General features: G+C 37.8%; 1 protein-coding gene across 1 annotated transcript in view; it reads left to right on the top strand.

Annotated features, from left to right (window-relative positions):
* Positions 1 to 18,488, top strand: part of LOC124858061 (partitioning defective 3 homolog) — a 479,264-nt gene that overhangs the window by 357,800 nt on the left and 102,976 nt on the right. The window contains exon 21 of the mRNA XM_047349799.1: positions 6,544 to 6,846. Coding sequence (XP_047205755.1) covers positions 6,544 to 6,846 — 303 coding nt within the window. The remainder of the gene's footprint in view (positions 1 to 6,543; positions 6,847 to 18,488) is intronic.

The following is an 18,488-nucleotide window of genomic DNA, read 5'->3' as shown; positions in this document are numbered from 1 at the left end:
TACATACCCTGCAGTAATATTTGGGTTACAGTTTCTTGGAGAATATGTCGATCTCATGGTTTTTGTTACCAGTCCTGCACTCATAAATTTGACTGGATATTTGACCACTTTTATATTCAGAATTGATAGAGGTGTTTTCTTTTTTTTTTTTTTTTTTTAACTGGTCGGTTTCTTATTATTGTCCCAGCTTTTAAGATTAGTTCACAAATTTTCATTGGGATTGAGCTCAAGGCTTAAGAAAGGCCATTTCAAAAGCTTGACTTGTAATATCTTTCCTAAATCTAGTTTAGGTGTGTTTGGGATCAATGTCCTGTTCTATCTAACATCCAGTTTTATGTACAATTGACCCTGAAGTTTTGGTCTTGTATTGGGAGAAATTATTATGATATAAAAAAAAAGTTACCACTATGACTGCTGCCTGCAACGAGTTGGAAGCAGCTGAAATTCCAGTGTCACTTTCCAAAAAGCAGCCGTTACATTGCCATGGATCTCTAGTCTGGAACAAGAAATAAGCCTCTGCTCAAAAATGGACACCATTAAAATCAACTTAAATCTGAAGCTGCCTGCATAAATAAGCCAAATGCCTTCTGGACAAATGTCTTATGGTCTGACGAGACAAGGAGTAAACTGGCTAAAAAGAATAACTGCTTCAAAAACTGTCAAGCATGAATGTGGTAATATTATGATGTGGGGCTAATTTGTCTCCAGATGTACTTGTGCTTTGCAATAAGTGGATTACAAAAAATAATCGTCTGCTTCCAAATTATACTGTAGTCCTCTAATCAACAACAAAATGGTTTAAATTTAGATACAATTGGGTATCCAGCAAGACAGTGATCTCAGATGCCCATCAAAGCCTGTTTTGGCATAGATTAAGTGGGCTATAATTAAGCTTTTGGAATGGTCTCAACCTCAACATTATTGGAAGTTTGTGGAGTGTTTAAAAGCCTGGTTTGTACCTGGAAGCCAGCCAGTGTAAATTAATTTAGCAAATTGTGCCAAAAGAGGTTATCAGATATTCAGCCAGAATTATGATAGAAGTTAGTTGATAGCTGCAAAAAGGTTGTGGTTGACTTGTTGTTTGCTAAGGGAGATCTAAACAAATCAGTTAATAACAGTGCTGTCAAAAGGTATTTGTTCTCTTACAGCTTTCTTCTGTTCTTGCTTTTATCTCACACCTAAATGTCTTAGATCATCAATGAGATATTAAAGTAGGTGGTGTCAAAGTTAAATAAATGAATAACTGTGAAAGCCGTTTTCAACCAAAGTAATTTCCCCTGCTGTTAAATAATTGATTATTTGTAATTATTAAAATTTTCTGGTTAAATTTCACTACCCACACCCAGTCCTGGTTGCTGTCAAACATGTAAAATCCCAGATATGATAAACTAAAGTAAGCTAAACTTTTTGGCAGGATCTAAAACAAATTAAAGAGTAGATGAGAAGGAAAGCAACTGACATCTCATGCTGAAAAAGGTTAAAAAGCCATTTCTAAGGCTTTGGGACCCCAACAGCCCACTGTGAGAGCCATTATCCACAAAGGGAGAAAACATGGAACAGTGATGAACCTTTCCAGGAGTGCACTGCTGACTAAAACTAATCCAGAAGACAACTCATCCAGGAGGTCACAAAAGACCACTGAACAACATCTAAAGCACTGCTGATCTCACTTCTCTTGGTTAAGGTCAGTTTTTATTCTTCAGTAAGAAAGAGACTGGACGAAAATGGCTTCGAAGAGACAGTTCCACGATGGACGGCACTGCTGATAAAACGGAAAGCCCAACTCACACTTACCAAAGAACATTGCATGACTTTAAAGGGCCCTTTATAAGTGAAAATCTACCAGTGGAGCTGGGTTAAAACACTTCTGTCTCTAGAACATCCTCCATAGTAAAGCCCAGAACTCGTTGCCAGTCTTTTACTCAACTCAACACTTAAATCATTATTACCCTCTAAACCTAAAACGGCCAGTTATTAGGCTTCGAGGGCAACTACTTTGTCAATTAGGGCTAGGTTGGTTTGGATAGCTGTTTTTTGTTCCTTGGCAAATGAAATAATGTTTGAAAATTATATTTGCCAGATATTCTTTTTTTATAATTATCTGAAAAATTTAAGTGTGACAAATAAGCAAATACAAAAGAAATATGTAAAGGGGTAAATACCATTTCACCGCACTGTGAAAATGTACATTTTGTACATTTGTGTGGATTGGAGAAAATTCACAATAGGTTCAAACTTGTGGAAGGAATTCTCATTTTTCTAATTTCTTCCTGTGGTGAGTGTATGTAAAGTTTTCACCAACATTGTAATAGCTTTACATGGTCCTTCACAGTGAAAGAAACTTTGATTAGTTGTAACATAACAAACAATGTCTTTGTTGATGTGGACAACAAAAGTGTCATCTACCTGACACATAGTTTTCTTAAGGACATGATCAAGTCAGTGAATTAGAGAATGAACTTGAACCACCTGGGTTGCCTTAGCATTAAACTATCAAGACTGTCTATTTACTAAGAGGAAATGCCATTCCAATACAAAGTCACAAAAGCTTCGAAGTGATTGAACATTGTTCAAAGTACAAACACTGGAGGCATTGAGGGTCGACCAGAATCATTCTTTATTTCATCAGTTTAATTAAAAGAGAACCCACAGCAGAGCTGCAGTAGAATTCTTTCTGTTCCCGTTATCTCCCTTAGCTGTTAGTTTTTAAACTACATTGTTTTAAACTACATTTGTTGTTAAATGTATCTGTTTAGAGGAGGAGTGAGAAGACACGCCAGTAATTGCTACTGTACAGTAATAATGTATTTGGTGTGAGCTACACTTTTGTCAGTGTTAACATACTGGGCCATTAATTGGCAAATGGAGTGTATGTTGTACAGAACAGGGGTGGTCTCTGAGGAGAAAGTGGGTGAATGAAAGGAGCTTATAGTGAGGTTACTGAAATAAAACACTGTTAGCAGTGGTGGAAGGTTTGAGGCTAATGAGCAGAAAAGTGGTCTACACATTTCAGCACTCCCTGTCTTCTTTCAGAACAACTTTATTATTAGTTGTTTTTCAAACCCTTTGGGTATTTAGGAATAGAGAGCATAGAGCAAGATTGCAACATCTGCTTTTCATAGGTTTAGACAGGTAGAACTTTGTTGTGAATTCTAAAAAAAATATTGTACAGTTACATGATGTTTCCCAATTTTTACTAAAACTGCAACATTTTTTAGTCTCTGTCATTGCCTTAGTTATAAATAAATATCAGTCTTTAAACACATATCAAACTGTTGCATAACTGCCTTATGTTTTCAATATGATACCAGTTTGTGTTAAGCCAGGCTACCACAGATGTTTTGGACATGTCAACAAATTTACTGCACAAGTGTCACAATATAAAGGTGCCACATAAGGGATATACTCTACACTTCTACACAATTACTTCAAGCACTACTTAAATGTTGAAGCATCGCTCGATAATAACATTATTTAATTCCATGCTACACTATTCAGTAACCCTACACTAAAGAAGACTCCTTCACCTAAGCATGGTAAATGCTTGGTGTAGGTCAAACCGCAGGGCAGTTATGCACTTGGCGGGCGTTAAAAGGCTGCGTGCAGACTATTAGATCATCTGCCTGGAATTTTGTACACAGGATACTCTGAGACTATGTACCGTATCTCATAAGATGTTATAATTAGCTTTACTTTTGGTCATGTTCAGGAGGTGTCATATTTTGAGCTGTCAGAAGACTTGTTTGTTCTTGAATTTGATGTACAACCTAGGTGAAACTGCAGGACGTGGCAACTATAAATAAATATATATGTAATCTGTAATATATATATATATATACGTATATATATAATATATATATATATATATATATAGGTCTCACCTGAGATGTTAACAATGAAATAAAAAAGAATTACAAAATTAAACAAATAGAAATTGCTGGTAGTCAAAAGTTGATGACAGACATGTTTGTGATATGAAGGCTCCCACAGTTTTGCTAGTTAATGATGTCTTGTGCCACTGCTACAGAATTGATGTATCTGTAACTCAAATATTCCAGCATTTACCCGTAGATATTACCTTATCTCACACTGCACTATGTTGTCAGCACTGATGAACACCCCTCACTTTCTTGAAACTGAAAATTACGTTTTGACCTATTTTCTGATTAATTCAAGAAAGAATTATCTGATCACTTCGGGGCACCCATAGAACTTTAATTCCAAGATAGATTTTTTAGTCTGTTTATTCCTAAAAAAAGCAATATAAAAAATGTTTCAAATAAGACGGTGATATCATGGAAAAAGTAACATGACTTGTTTTAATGGAGCAGAACATTGTGTATCCCACAAGTTGATCCAAATACATGTATACTATTCAGAACAAGAGCATATCTAAACAACACATACGTACTCCAAAGACATGACAGCATTTGATGTTTCTAAAACATCTCTCTTTTTCTGACATTTAGACCTGGGTAACCGTGTTTTGGCTTAGATATCAACATAGGAAAATAGAAGCAGCAATTTTCAGTATGTCATCTTTAAAAAGTTGACATTTAAATTTAAACTCTGCACAAACACCCTTTTGCCTGGTGAACATTCAGGTGTGTTACAAGTTGAAATTTGTTTACTTTATTTTTACTTACAGACAATAACATTGTATGTTAAATATTTTAGTCCCTACTGGATCCAGTTATAACAATAACAATGATAACCACATGAATTTTTCTAGTTTTGTTTATGATAATCTTGTTCTTGAGGTGTGTTTATTTACCTTTTTCACATCAGATTCCTCCAGCCTGGGAAAGAAGTTTTCTTATTTAGCTTGATGTTTGCCATTCTAGCCAAAGCCATTACCTTAAACCAAATATCAATAAGGTTGTTTTTATGTATTTGATTAGGCCCTAAAACAGCAGAGGGTCCTTATATCCCAGGGGAATGATGTGAACCTGCAGTGAAATTTTTTTTAATGTCATTTCTTGCTTATTTTTCTTTGATGAGGAGCAAAATTGAAAGCACCTCACTTTTAACCATTGGAATTGATAATTTGGTATAGTATACAAGCTTCTGAAATATTCTAAACTACAACGGATGAGCTTTCTGTTAGAGATTACAGCACGTCTTGGAATATTGCATCAGCCTTCCAAATCTCATTCTCCAGATAATACCAAGAAAATAGGATTTTGGACTGCTAGGAATAAACAAAGCTGCCTATGGACAGGATGTGGGAATTGGGTTAATCTGGCACTGAAAAATGGTGATTGTTTGAAATGTGATTACTGTTATTAAAACACACAGACCTGGGAGAGGCAGTTCTGCAGGGGATTTGTGCTGTGTTTCATACCTGCCAATCATCTTCAAAAAGCAGCAGTTGGGGGTCAGAGGTCAGCTATGACCTGAGGTAACAGGGAAGTTTAGAAGCAGTAGGAGGTTGCCTGCTTGTATCTGTGTGTGCATGAGTGCACTTCCTTGTAGCACATCCAACATCTGGAACCGGTGAACAGTTTGGTGGCTGCTGTTGCCTGGGTCACCACAGTGGAAGTTCAGCTGCCCCCTTTGGCTGTCCTCAGTCCTCTTCTCTCCCCACTGTCCTTCTGTCTTCTCCTGCAGTGTGTCTTGTTAGCTGCAGACAGATGGGTATTCACATGGAACCATTCTGTGAGACAGGAAAGGTCTGTGAAAGGCTGTGTTGTGTGGCAGTGTTCCCAGGGAAGTAACAACATGGAAGGAGCATGTGGGAAGGAAAGGAGATTTCCTTCCCACCCTCTCTTATTTGCAATGCTAAGGAAAAGCCATGGTGCCTTGCTTTGCTTGCATGTGTGAGCATGCACATCTAGATACTGACGTTTTTGCACATTCTTCTGTGCAAAATGGTGCAAACTCATTCTGATTAGATGGAAACCATCTACGAACAGCAATGTGTATGTCTTGCCAAAGATTCCCAATTGGATTTAGGGGTGGAGTGGCTGAACCACTGACATAAGAACATGCTTTACTCTACCATCCTATTTTATAGCATTAGGTAGCATACGGGTAGAGGAGTTGCTGTGTGAGATATTCAAACTTTGTTGTTTTTTAAACTAAACTAAGTTTAATAATGAATCAATTTCCATAAACAAAGAGCATAGAATGTCTTTTGCAAGACACTCTATGCTTAGTTCTGTAATGCCTCTTGGAAACCTTTATTGTTAAAGAATATAGTCCTGTGTTTATTTGACTTGATGTTTTTCAGGGGACGAACACTTCCTGTGTGAGGAAAGTTTTTTTCTTCTTCATTTATTTCTTATTATCTAAGATTTAATCAGTAGCTGATATGACTCATTATATCTGTTTTTCCTGGAGCAGCTTTACACACATGCATTTAAATTTATTGTCAGAGCATTTTAAACCATAACAAAATCAACCAGTTTTACTTTCTTCTCATCAAACATAAGATATTCCTTGTATTTGATGTTTTTTTATTGGCAACAGATTGAAACATCCATAATATGCTTTGAATTTTTATTATATGTAGCGTGTTTATCCAAACCATCTTCTATTCAGAATCCAGGCCAAGACACGGGAACTTTGGGAGCGACAGCCGATGGAGAGGGAATACGCAGAGATCCAAGATCTCATTAGCCGCACTTTCAGCTCTGACGAGGAGCACACTTACGCTGGCATTGGATCGTTGGGCTCATCTATAGATAGCAGCAGCGTGGATGCGTACAGCCACCACTACCATCTCCCTCAGAGCCCGCAGAGCCCTCACAGCCCCCTGAACCTTCAGAGCAACGGTCCACCTCTGGAGGAATTGTATGCCCAGGTCAACAAGCACCGCAACGGACGTCCTGCACCTCCTGACAGGTAGAGAATTTCCACAATACCAAATGTTCTAATGCATTTGGACTTTGTTGGTCATCAGAATGAGACTAACTAACCTGCTGCTCTGTGCTTAGGAATTTGCATCAGTTTGGCTGATTTACATCTCATTTATTATGTATAGGCAGTAGTGTTAGTGGATTTGTTCACTTTTACATGGCAAAGATGACACATGATTCACAGAGCAACACTGAATTTCACACAGAGTTTTATCACATGCTTTATCCTATGGGGCATTCACAAAGCAAGCTGGTAATATCCAGAAACAAAGTAAGAGAACATCAGTAATTCTCCATGTGTTATGTTTATATTATCTGTCTCACTTTTCTGTCATTTTGCTGGGATCATAGGTAATCCTCCCTAGACTCTCACACAGACACATCTTTACCTTCAGCACACAAGCAGCTGATGGCTTCGATATGTCAATAAAATAATGAATTTTCAGTTTAGAAAGTTGTGACACCATAAAGTTACTTTCCTATTTCAACAGGAAATCACCAGTGTTTTCATCTACTGCTACAGCCGAAAGGCACTAAGAACTTGCTACTACACAGTTCGTCAGCTCAGTAACTTAAAATCTCTATTTTACCTTTGCATTGAAATAATCTAATCTATTTGGAAACCACGGGAGAGATGAATGTAATGTTGTGAAACGTTTTGCAACAGATGCTGAAGGGTTGCTTGAGGCAAATCAGTAAATTGTGAAATTATCAGGTAATGTCAGGAAAGTTTTCTCAGTACTCAAACGTTTCCTTCTCTTAATGTTGTTTTTTTCTTTCCATTTTGATGTAAGGAAACAAATTATATTTGACTTTTATAACATTCATTAGTTTACATAATTTGCTAAATCCTGATGCCCTCTTTCTAAGTTGAAGTGAGGGGATAGGAGGGGGAAAGTCAGAAGACCACTATTCTCCTGTTCACACAACCTTTGAGAGTGTTACTGAAGGATTGGATAATACCCACCTTCTGTGATTGACATGTGTCACTGGGGGGCTTGTGACCTTTCCCTGCAGGGATGTGGCTGGAATAGTCTTACTGTGTGTGACCAAGAAAGAACACTTCAGGATAAGTGGGTGGTTGTTTTTAAGTGGATTCGAGGAGAAAGGATTTCTATCCTGTAACCCTCATGGGACAGTAAATATGGAATAACAAGGCATTCTGTTCTGTATGGGAATCCATTCATATGGGAATATATACCCAGTACTCACCAAAAGCCAACCATCCACATGTCTAAAATAAGAAGTTACCTTTTTATGTTTACTCGGATCTTTGGCCAAAGACATGCAAATATTCCATTTCTATCCAAATTCACCATTACCCTTTCTAACATTTGATTAAGAATACATAGAGAAAACACATTACATTTGTTGATTTATACTTAAAATGATTTCTTGTACGTTTTTCACAAGGTAATAATAAATAAACTATTTTCTTTTTGTTTTGGAAACAAAATAGAGTGGAAGTACACTTTTCTACATGTCTCTTGATGCAACTGTACCTCTGTGTATTGTATAGGGATTTTATGTGAAAAACCCATACAAAATAGCATGTAATTAAAAGGAAAATTATACATGGTTTGCAATTTTTGTTTCAAATAAAAATCTGGAAAACGTGATATGCATTCAACTTTCATTAGTCAAAATGTTTTGAACCAGTTTTCTAATTAAAGCTGCAAGTCTTTTTTGAGTATGACTGAACCAGCTTTACATGTCTAGAGACAGAAATGTTTGCCCATCCTTAAAAAAAAACAGCTAAAGTGCAGTCATATTGGATGGAGGGCATCTGTGATCCACAAGTCTTCAAGTCTCGCCAGAGGTTTTCTGTTCTCAAGGCTTTTTCAGCCTTTGACAGGTTTTGCCCTGTATCGTGTTCCATCCATTTTACCATAATCCTTGACCAGCTCCCCTGCCTGTCCTGAAGAAATTCATCCCCACAGCATGATGCTGCCACCACCATGTTTCACTATGGGGATGATATTTTGAGGGAGATGTGAATTCTGCTCTCATGTCTTATGACAAACTGCAAACATAACTTCTAATGGCTTCCTTCCTTAACGATGCCTTGCTTTTAGCCACTCTTCCATAATGGCCAGATTTGTTGGGTATGCAATTAATAGTTGTTATGTCCACCTGGGCTGTGTATCTCTGCCACTCCTCACGATTTACTAATGTTCACTATATTAATGTTCTCCAACAAACACCTGAGACCTTCACGGAACAGCAGTATTTATACTGTGATGAATTACTCAAAGGTAAATTGTATTTACTAAAAAGGTATTTTCTGAAGGCAATGCTACCAGGTATTATAAAGTATATATAAGCCATGATTTTCTGGCTTTTATTTATAAAAAATATTATAAAACCATGTATCATTTACCTCCCACTGCTGTCCTCTTTCATAAAATTCCAATACAATACACAACATCTGTTAATCGCTGTAATAATGTTTAATTTTCTTATACAGCTAAAAACAATAAGTGAGATTTTTACCTTCCCTTTAACAGCAGCAACAATGTTTTCTACATAATCCCAGAGCAGATGGATCTTTAGCAAGTTCAGTTCAACAGCAAAGCTGAAGTTCAGCTCCACATTTAAAAAATGATGGGATACTGGTGAACAAATCTGTATAACTAAGCCATGGCTCATGGTCTAAGACTAATATAAATCCCTCTGACCAATGATGGGACCACACAGATGTTAAGCAGTGACAAGACTCCAACATTACCTGCCAAACACACAGAAACACACTGACAACAGTTTACACAGCATGATGGCGAACAAATGAGCCAAGTGTCAAAACATCAGACAAATATCCAGGAATCAGTGACTGGAAGAGCAACACTTAAAACATGTGGTACGTTTCCCCTTGATAAAAACATTCAGGCTGTTTAAAACTCAAAACATCCATATTTATAGTATTATATATCATGAAACAACTGGTTTAAATGAAACTTTAAAACAGACAAAAAAACACCAGCACAAAACTATGTTGTGATTATTAATCTGAGAATATGATTTAATATTTAATATTAATATTTTAATATTTTATCAAATAATATTTTGGTCTGTTAAGGGTTGTCCTGTGAATACCAGCCCAATAAGGCGATGGTATTAGGACAAAATAGAAAGGTGTGAGACGAGCTCTGATATTATGGATCAGCATAAACTCTGCACACACATGGAATGAATTCACACTATTTCTTAAAATACAAGAATTTATTAACAAAAATAAGTCAACTCAAAGTCAAACATATTTCAATGAACAAACTCTTTACTATGCTAAAATAATCCAACTAAACTACCAAGCAGAATTAAAGAATAGGGAAGACTAATGGGCTATGTACAATATAAACAAGTTGATTAAGGATGGTTGAAACCATGACCAAAAGAGTGATGCAACATAACCATGCAATCTTGAAGGATCTGGAAATGAAGTTAAGTTAGTCTTGGAACCAACTTAGGCAATAATCAGCAACGTTTAGACAACCATTCACAATGCAAGGTTAGATAAAATATTATTTTAATAAAATAATGTTTTAAAGAATTATCTGCTGAATAAAACCAACCTTCTGGATGACCATTTCTCAACGGTGTCTAATTAGCTGCCTTTAGTTATTGAAATAATATTTGAAGAAACATTATTAAGGGAGTATTTTGTAAATGAGCCAAATCTTTCTGGAGAAATGGGGCTTAATGGTGTTTACTTAGTTATTAAATCTAGTAAATGATGTTTAGGGACCATTATTCACTAGCTTGAAAACAAACAACCTTTCTGTTAAATACTCTTTAGTAGCAAGCACGTGTTCTTACCGGTTAGCTGTTGAGCTAACAAAAGAAGCTGATAGCTTAGCACCAGAATCAACACATACCTTTGAAATACCAGGGTTAATAAAAGGGTTAAAATGCATAAGCGCGGACGACGCGTTATGAGCAATCTTCTGTGTTTAAAATCACCCTTCAAGAAAAGTTTGACTTAACTTAAAAACACACAAACACAGAACACAAACAGGGCACGTGTGCTGCAGATAGCCTGCTAGCACTAAGATAGCCGAGTTTCACACAAACAAAACCAAGCTTCATAGAATGAAAACTTTCAGATCATTTCATCCTAACTGTTAATCTGCCCAAACCCTAACCTCTGACCATGGTGAGGAAATGTTGTCCAAGGGGCAAAGTTTGAAGAAACGTCCACAGTCAACAAGCGGTTAGCTCGGTAGCTTTGCGGGGGGTTGAAGGTGCGTTCGCTCTGTGAACAAAAGGGTTACCTCCGGAGTTGTAGCTGGGCGGTCCGCAGACCACACGGATGATGCGGTCTCTGCTGTCTTCCTTCCAGACTGGGAGACCGCGTCTTTGCAGGGGTTTCTCTCGAACACCGTTTGCTTCTGCAGAGCTCGGAGAGAAAGTCAGCAATGCTTATACCTTAATTTGCCCTCTTTATGAATGAAATCACCGGGTACACAAACAGTTTTTCACTCATACGTAACTTGTGCATATGATCATGTGATCTTATGACACTCTTGGATCCAGTTTGAAGAGTTTATGTCTTTTTGCCAGCAAAAGACATTAGCGAGCTGGGCCTCTCCTGACCGGTCCCACTAGAGGCCGTGTGGAAAGAGGGCGGATGTAGCAACAGCTGTGCTTTTATTTGGGTAGTGGCGTCACAGGAAGTCCGCAGTTATCCCGTTTCCTGGCTGTGCCGGAAGAAAGTTAATGCACTTTATTTTGAAAAGTTCCAGAAGAGTTTGTACCGGAGTTTAATGTTGAAATCCATGGCTGTGGGTCCCAACAACTAAAATCATAATATGTAAATGTAATATGTAAAAGAAAAACAAATAAAAACCCCACAGAAAACATAAAATCTGACCTGCTTACACAGTAATCCATAGCAGAGTAATATACAGGGCTGTTATATTAGCACTCCGCTGTAAACACTTCACAGAGGAGTGCTTACAACAGAAGCATGTGCTTTGTTTTGTTACAGAAAGCTGTGCATTTATTTTAAGCACTGCTTAAAATAAATGTTAAACAACATGACCTTTGTTATATTATCGGTATTTAAGGCTACAAAAGTCATAAAATGACTGAATATAAAATGAATGTTTTAAATGGACTTGATAAATTATAATTTATCAACAATTAAACAGCAGCACAGAGATCAGAATAAAAGCCGTTTCACACTGAACAAACTACTCAATCTGACGAAGGCAGTGGACATAAACTGGATCATCCTTTCCTCAGATTATACGTTTCTGTTAAATTCAAGCAGTTTCAATGTAGACATGCTAAAATTTCTTTTACAGGCTGACTTTGTGCTTAGAAGTCCTGCTTTTTCAATTCATCTCCATTATCAAACTTCTCTTTATGAAGAGATTTTATTAATCAAAGACTCTGGAAATTTTGCTGGTACTCGTTTGTTTTTATTTGGTTGCACTAGTGGCCTTTTTGAAACGGGGAGAGAGAGAGCGTAGACATCCAGGAATGGTTCTGCTGGGTTGGGACTCGAACCCGGGACATATGGGTTGAGGGTTGCACACTCTACCGCTATTTCTAAGCAATCTGCGCCCTCTGCAATTTTCTGCATGAGCGGTGGAGTGGTGTGATTAATGCAGTCAGGAACACTAAGAGAACTGAGTTTTCAGCAAGATTGATGCAGATGGGCAGTGATTGACATGGAAATTTATACCGTAGTTGTTTAATCAGTAGGGCAGTGTAAGTGGCATAAAGCCAAACACATCGAATATATTTGACATATTGCCCAGCCTTGCTTTAAAGTTTGTTGTTGTAACATTTCAAAATCTGGAAAAGTTTAAGGGAGTGATTACTTTAGTAAACAATTGTTTTTCTCCTTTTATCTGCTATAAAATTGCCTTAAATATGTGGATCGATCAACTTTTTGCAGGCTCATTTTCAAAATAAATCTTAGTATTTTGTGTTAATTATACACAGAAGCCTATATTTAGTTTTGTGTGTGAGCTTTGAGTGTTGATGGCTGTGTGTGGGGCTTATGTGCAGGGACCATAGTAACTCTTGTGAATGTAGTGATTTGATTTCAAATATGCACAACATGTACAACTCTTGGTTTTTGTTTTGCAACCCCTCCTGCTTTGCATATCTTGTGTATGCCAGCCCAGCTGTGTGCCTGCCTGCAGTATTTGTTTGGCTGCCTCTGAAATATAATATTATCCACTGCTTTCTACTTCCCTCAGTCTTTCCATTTACTGTTTTCAAAAAGGAACCTGAATCACATTCAGATTTAAAACGACTGTCACTTACTTGCCTATCATAACAAACATAAACAGCAATTTGCATTTGTGAATTAATCTTAATGGAACTGTCAAGTTTAAAGCACCCACACAGCGATTTGCAATTATTTCTGACCTTTCCAAAACTCAAGACAACAAACTTGAATCAAAACCTTTTGATTTATTTTTGTTACATGTGTAGTATTGCTATTTAAACTGATATTTTAAATCTGCAACAATGGAATGATTTGTGCATGTGAAGTTAAGGAAAAGACGGGTAGATAAAGGTTATCCATGGAAGGTCTCTACTAAGTCTGGCTGTCAGTCAGCCTTTGGTATAAAGAGGAAAATAAATGGATTTTATTCCTGAAGAGCCAGTTGCCTTTTTCTTTCGGTTTAGCATGATCAACGTGTAAACGGTGTTTGAGTTGTTTTCTGAAGAGCATGGGTCCGTTCCTGCCATCTCTTTGTTTTACACAATGGAAAAGCAACATTACACGAAAATCAAACATCTTTTTGTTACAGGAATCACAATTTATTTCCTTGTTACTTTTGGAAATGTAAACTTAACTTTATTTATGAGTGTCTGATTGCAATTTGACACCATGTTAACAGAGCTGACGTAAACCATTGTAACTGACTTTAGGCTAACCTATAAATTTAAAGCATCCACTCACATCTTTCTTATTTGATATGTATCAGGAATTTCACCAAACACTTTTGAAACACAATGAAGCAGGGATGACATTGGCAATCTGACACTTCTACATAATGAACTATAATATATTACAAGGTATTTGTTCTGAGAATAGCTGCAAACACATCTGCAGTGGTCTCTCATGTCTCAGAAAAAAATATAATTATTAGTGTCTCCATAAACCATGGTGGAGGATAGAGTCGTGGCTGTGCACTTTTTAGAGCTAACCTCCAGGAAATGACCTCACCACACCCTCTCCCACTATTTTATGTTCTCAGGCGAACACAATAATCATTTAAAGTACTATGTACACATGCAGCATGGGCACCTGCAGTTTTTGGCCAACTCCGTAGCATTGTATCTTATTAAAACTGGACACACTAGCAATCCCAGCACCTAGCATCCACACAGCCAAATGGTCTGCTGCTAAACCTGAATCCTGATGCTGTGGTGAATATTTGAGTTAAAACATGATGCATTACTGACTGCAGGATAGATAATCACTACCCATTCGACAGTACGTCCCCCATAGAAACTGAATTGCTTTCTTATGCAAGTCCTTCTGCTTTGGCAGCAAGACATTTGACAGGTTCTGCTTTTTTGCAAAATCTAAGTATGGTTTATTCTCCTGCACCTGACAGATGACTCAAGTCCATCATTATTCTCTGGAAAAGATGAGAATCTTTTTTGCATTGTATAGTTTTTATAAATACATAAAAAATTATTACATGACACCTGAAGTAAATTACACCGATTATCTTGTCATTAATTACATCCTTTAGAAGGTGTGTTATATTTGGCAGCAAGTGAACATTTTCATTTGAGTGAGTTTGACTAGAACCAGATTTTTATTGGCTTTTTTATCCAATGACCTGGTCAGAGCACCTCCAATACTGCAAATCCTGTGGGATGTTCGTTCATTGTAGTGGTCAGTATCAATTAAAAGTGGATTGTAGTTCATTCCATATATGCTTGCATAGCTGCAGAGCAGTAAGGATGCCCCTGCTGACCCCTGCCTGCCACCAAATGTGCCAACTGTGGTTATGTGAGCATCAGAAATGGACTATGAAGCATTGGATGAAGGTGGGATGAGCTGATGAATCTGTTAACTTTTACATCACATAGATAGCTGGGTGTATGTTTGTCACTTTGCTGCAGAACACAGGACTCCAAGATTATCTATAAGGCAAGCAGATACAATGTTCAGCTTGGAGAACTGGAGTGTTGTCATCTATTCAAAAGCTCTTTAGCTTTTACCAGCCTACTGAAACATTTCTGCAGACCGTGTAGCCTTCCATTGAAATTATTAAAATTCATTGTTGTGGCTTCTTCGAGTAGGATAATCTGCCCTGGCCAGAGGCGGACTGGGGCAAAAAAGTGGCCCGGGAATTTAGTACTTGACTGGCCCACCCAGTGGCCGCGGCGGCAGATAATGGTGGCGAATGCTGGAGGGTGATGATGGCGTTGAAACAAATACATTCACATATATGTGGAAGACAAAAAAAAAGGAAGTAAACAATATTTAAGAGATAATAACACATCATTTCAGTTGGAGGCCTTGATTAATAGAAATATATAATAATTTTCACAACTAGAATTGTCTGGAATAGTTGCTTAATATTGTAAAGACTGGTGGACATGAAATCAACACTAATAATGATAATAATATAATTGTTATATCATCACCTTACTGAAGTAGCAATTTCTGCAGCAGGACACTTTTCTCTGCAACACCATCTATAATATCCTCACTATCCAGCCTCTTCAAAACATCTTGCTGAGTGGCCATGAGCATAAATGCCTCCAGGTGCTGCTGAGAGAGAGTGCTCCTAAGCCTGTCCTTAATGAAAGTGTTGAAAAGCTGAACTCAGAATAAGCAGAAATGTGGCATGCATCTGTCAAGAGGTTATACTTCTTCAGCATATGGTAGCAACACAATGGACAGTCCTTGCAGGATGAGCACTTTGTGTTAACCATCGCCACCTCATCTTCACAATCCTCTGACCCAATGTCTTTTGCTGTCTTGGTTGTGTATTCCTCAAATATTGAGGCCTTTAACTTATCCCACTGTCCTGCCAGACTGAAGAGTTCACTCTGTAAATTTGTGACCATTGCCCTGTCATCAAATGGTAGCAAACATTTGCTCAGATCTTTGAGTGCTGTCTCTGGGAAACCACTTGAATATGATTTAATCGTGCTAAAGTGTTTTGGCTCTAGAAGAGCCAAATAAACATACAAGGTTCCATTTTTGAGGAATCGCTGGTGCATGCTCTCAATGACTGTATCCATAATGCGATTGTGGACATTGATTCTGTACAATGCCTCTGTGTCAGACACAGTTTCATCTTGGGACATCTCTCCAGGCATGTATTTCTTTTTTTGACCTCTTTTTGGTGGCAGTGCAGTCTCAACCTCCAGTTTTGTTTCTTCGTTCTCTTCAAGTAGCTTATTGTTGGCCCACTGGATGAATGTATCGGCTGCTGTTTTCACTTTGTGAAAATTTCTGGCCACTCCTTTCAGCTGGGTTTCTGCTAACACAATCATCCTATGAGATGTCAGGATGTCCATGCCACTTGTCTGTAGATATTTTGAGATTGGTGAGGTAACCTGAAAACCTTGGATGAAGAGCTGAGCTGTGAGCCCTGTTTCATACTTAAGCAGGTGTGCAATGAAGCCATGTGCTTTGATCCTTGTAGTGGTGTTAATGTTCTGTCCATCTTTAATGACTGAAAGAGTGTGAAGGAGATCAACATACAGGGCTCCATATGGCTTTCCAAAAGCTCCAAATACCTTGTTCAAAGCACTGTCTTTTGCCCACCAGCGTGTCTCTCCAATTGGTGCAAGATGTATTTTGGGTCCTTGTTCTCCTTCTCCCAAATGGACATCCTCTGGTAGGACTCTGATAAAAACTGCAATATTATTGATGAGAGAAAAAAGAGAGCCACTTTCTAAGACACTGTGTTGTATCTGCTTAAACAAGGTTGAGGATGTGTGAATAAAATCACACATGCATTTGATGAGAGGACTTTTCTGAGAGAAGTGTGGAGAAGCCCTGCATGTTGGAGGCCCCATCAGTTGGGTTTCCAATGCACTGCTTCAGATCCAGGTTCATGTTTGCCAGCACCTCACTCACAACTTTAACACAATACTGTCCAGTGGAAACCGGAAAGTTCAACTTAAATATTATACTCACCATGTGTCCAGAGCACGGTTTTTATTTTCCAGAAACTGATGCAGAAATCCAGTAAAAAATCACAAAAAACAAATATTAAAATCCAGACCGCAGTGTACTTCCTACATCGCAATATGCGTGATGAGATTGGTGGATGCACTATCACATGGTTTTCTTTCATACCAATGCCCGCAACAACGGAAGTGATGTCTTTTCCTGGGTGTTTTTTCCTGGGAGTGGTCATTTTTTTTCCCAGAAGTTGTAGCTTTTTTGCGGTAAACTTCACTTGCACTTTCGCTTTCATTTTCAGTGTTATTTGCACTTTTTATGAACATATATGTGTGCTCATAGGTATCTGGCACACTTAGAGATTTAATTACACTTCTGTAAATAGTTTATTTTGATGTACATATTATCTTTTCTCAAACTGTTCACAATGTACATTTTATATTCGTTTTGGTCTCTGTTCATAAAAATGTGTGTATTTCAAAAACAAAGTTATGGACACACTCCAAATAAATTTCCTGTGGTTTGAAAGGGTTTTGTGCAACTTTTTTATATTGCAATTTTGGAGGGATATAGCTATGATATTTTTGTATTTAGGAAAATACGTGCAAAAAGAAAAGGAAAATTTTATTTTTCTGGTGGTTAATTGCACTTTTTAGCAATTTACTTAGTTAATATTGAGTTATTATATACAAAATATAAAAATCTAGGATGTAAGGGTTGTATTGATGTATAAAAAATTTAAATGCTCCAAAAAATGGCTCTACAGCATGTACAAATGTAAAAATATGCTCTGGCACACTTGTTCTATGGTAGGTCATAATTAACCCTCTGGGGTCATACGTACAGGGGTTGGACAATGAAACTGAAACACCTGTCATTTTAGTGTGGGAGGTTTCATGGCTAAATTGGACCAGCCTGGTAGCCAGTCTTCATTGATTGCACATTGCACCAGTAAGAGCAGAGTGTGAAGGTTCAATTTGCAGGGTAAGAGCACAGTTTTGCTCAAAATATTGAAATGTACACAACATTATGGGTGACATACCAGAGTTCAAAAGAGGACATATTGTTGGTGCACGTCTTGCTGGCGCATCTGTGACCAAGACAGCAAGTCTTTGTGATGTATCAAGAGCCACGGTATCCAGGGTAATGTCAGCATACCACCAAGAAGGACGAACTACATCCAACAGGATTAACTGTGGACGCAAGAGGAAGCTGTCTGAAAGGGATGTTCGGGTGCTAACCCGGATTGTATCCAAAAAACATAAAACCACAGCTGCCCAAATCACTGCAGTATTAAATGTGCACCTCAACTCTCCTGTTTCCACCAGAACTGTCCATTGGGAGCTCCACAGGGTCAATATACACGGCTGGGCTGCTGTAGCCAAACCTTTGGTCACTCATGCCAATGCCAAACGTCGGTTTCAATGGTGCAAGGAAGGCAAATCTGATGAACATGAAAGTGAAATTGAACATCTCCCATGGCCTGCACAGTCACTAGATCTAAA

Source organism: Girardinichthys multiradiatus, chromosome 21 (assembly GCF_021462225.1).
Source record: "Girardinichthys multiradiatus isolate DD_20200921_A chromosome 21, DD_fGirMul_XY1, whole genome shotgun sequence".
Lineage (NCBI taxonomy): Eukaryota > Metazoa > Chordata > Actinopteri > Cyprinodontiformes > Goodeidae > Girardinichthys > Girardinichthys multiradiatus.
The sequence above is the reverse complement of the archived record's forward strand: the minus strand, read 5'-3'. Positions and strand labels throughout refer to the sequence as shown.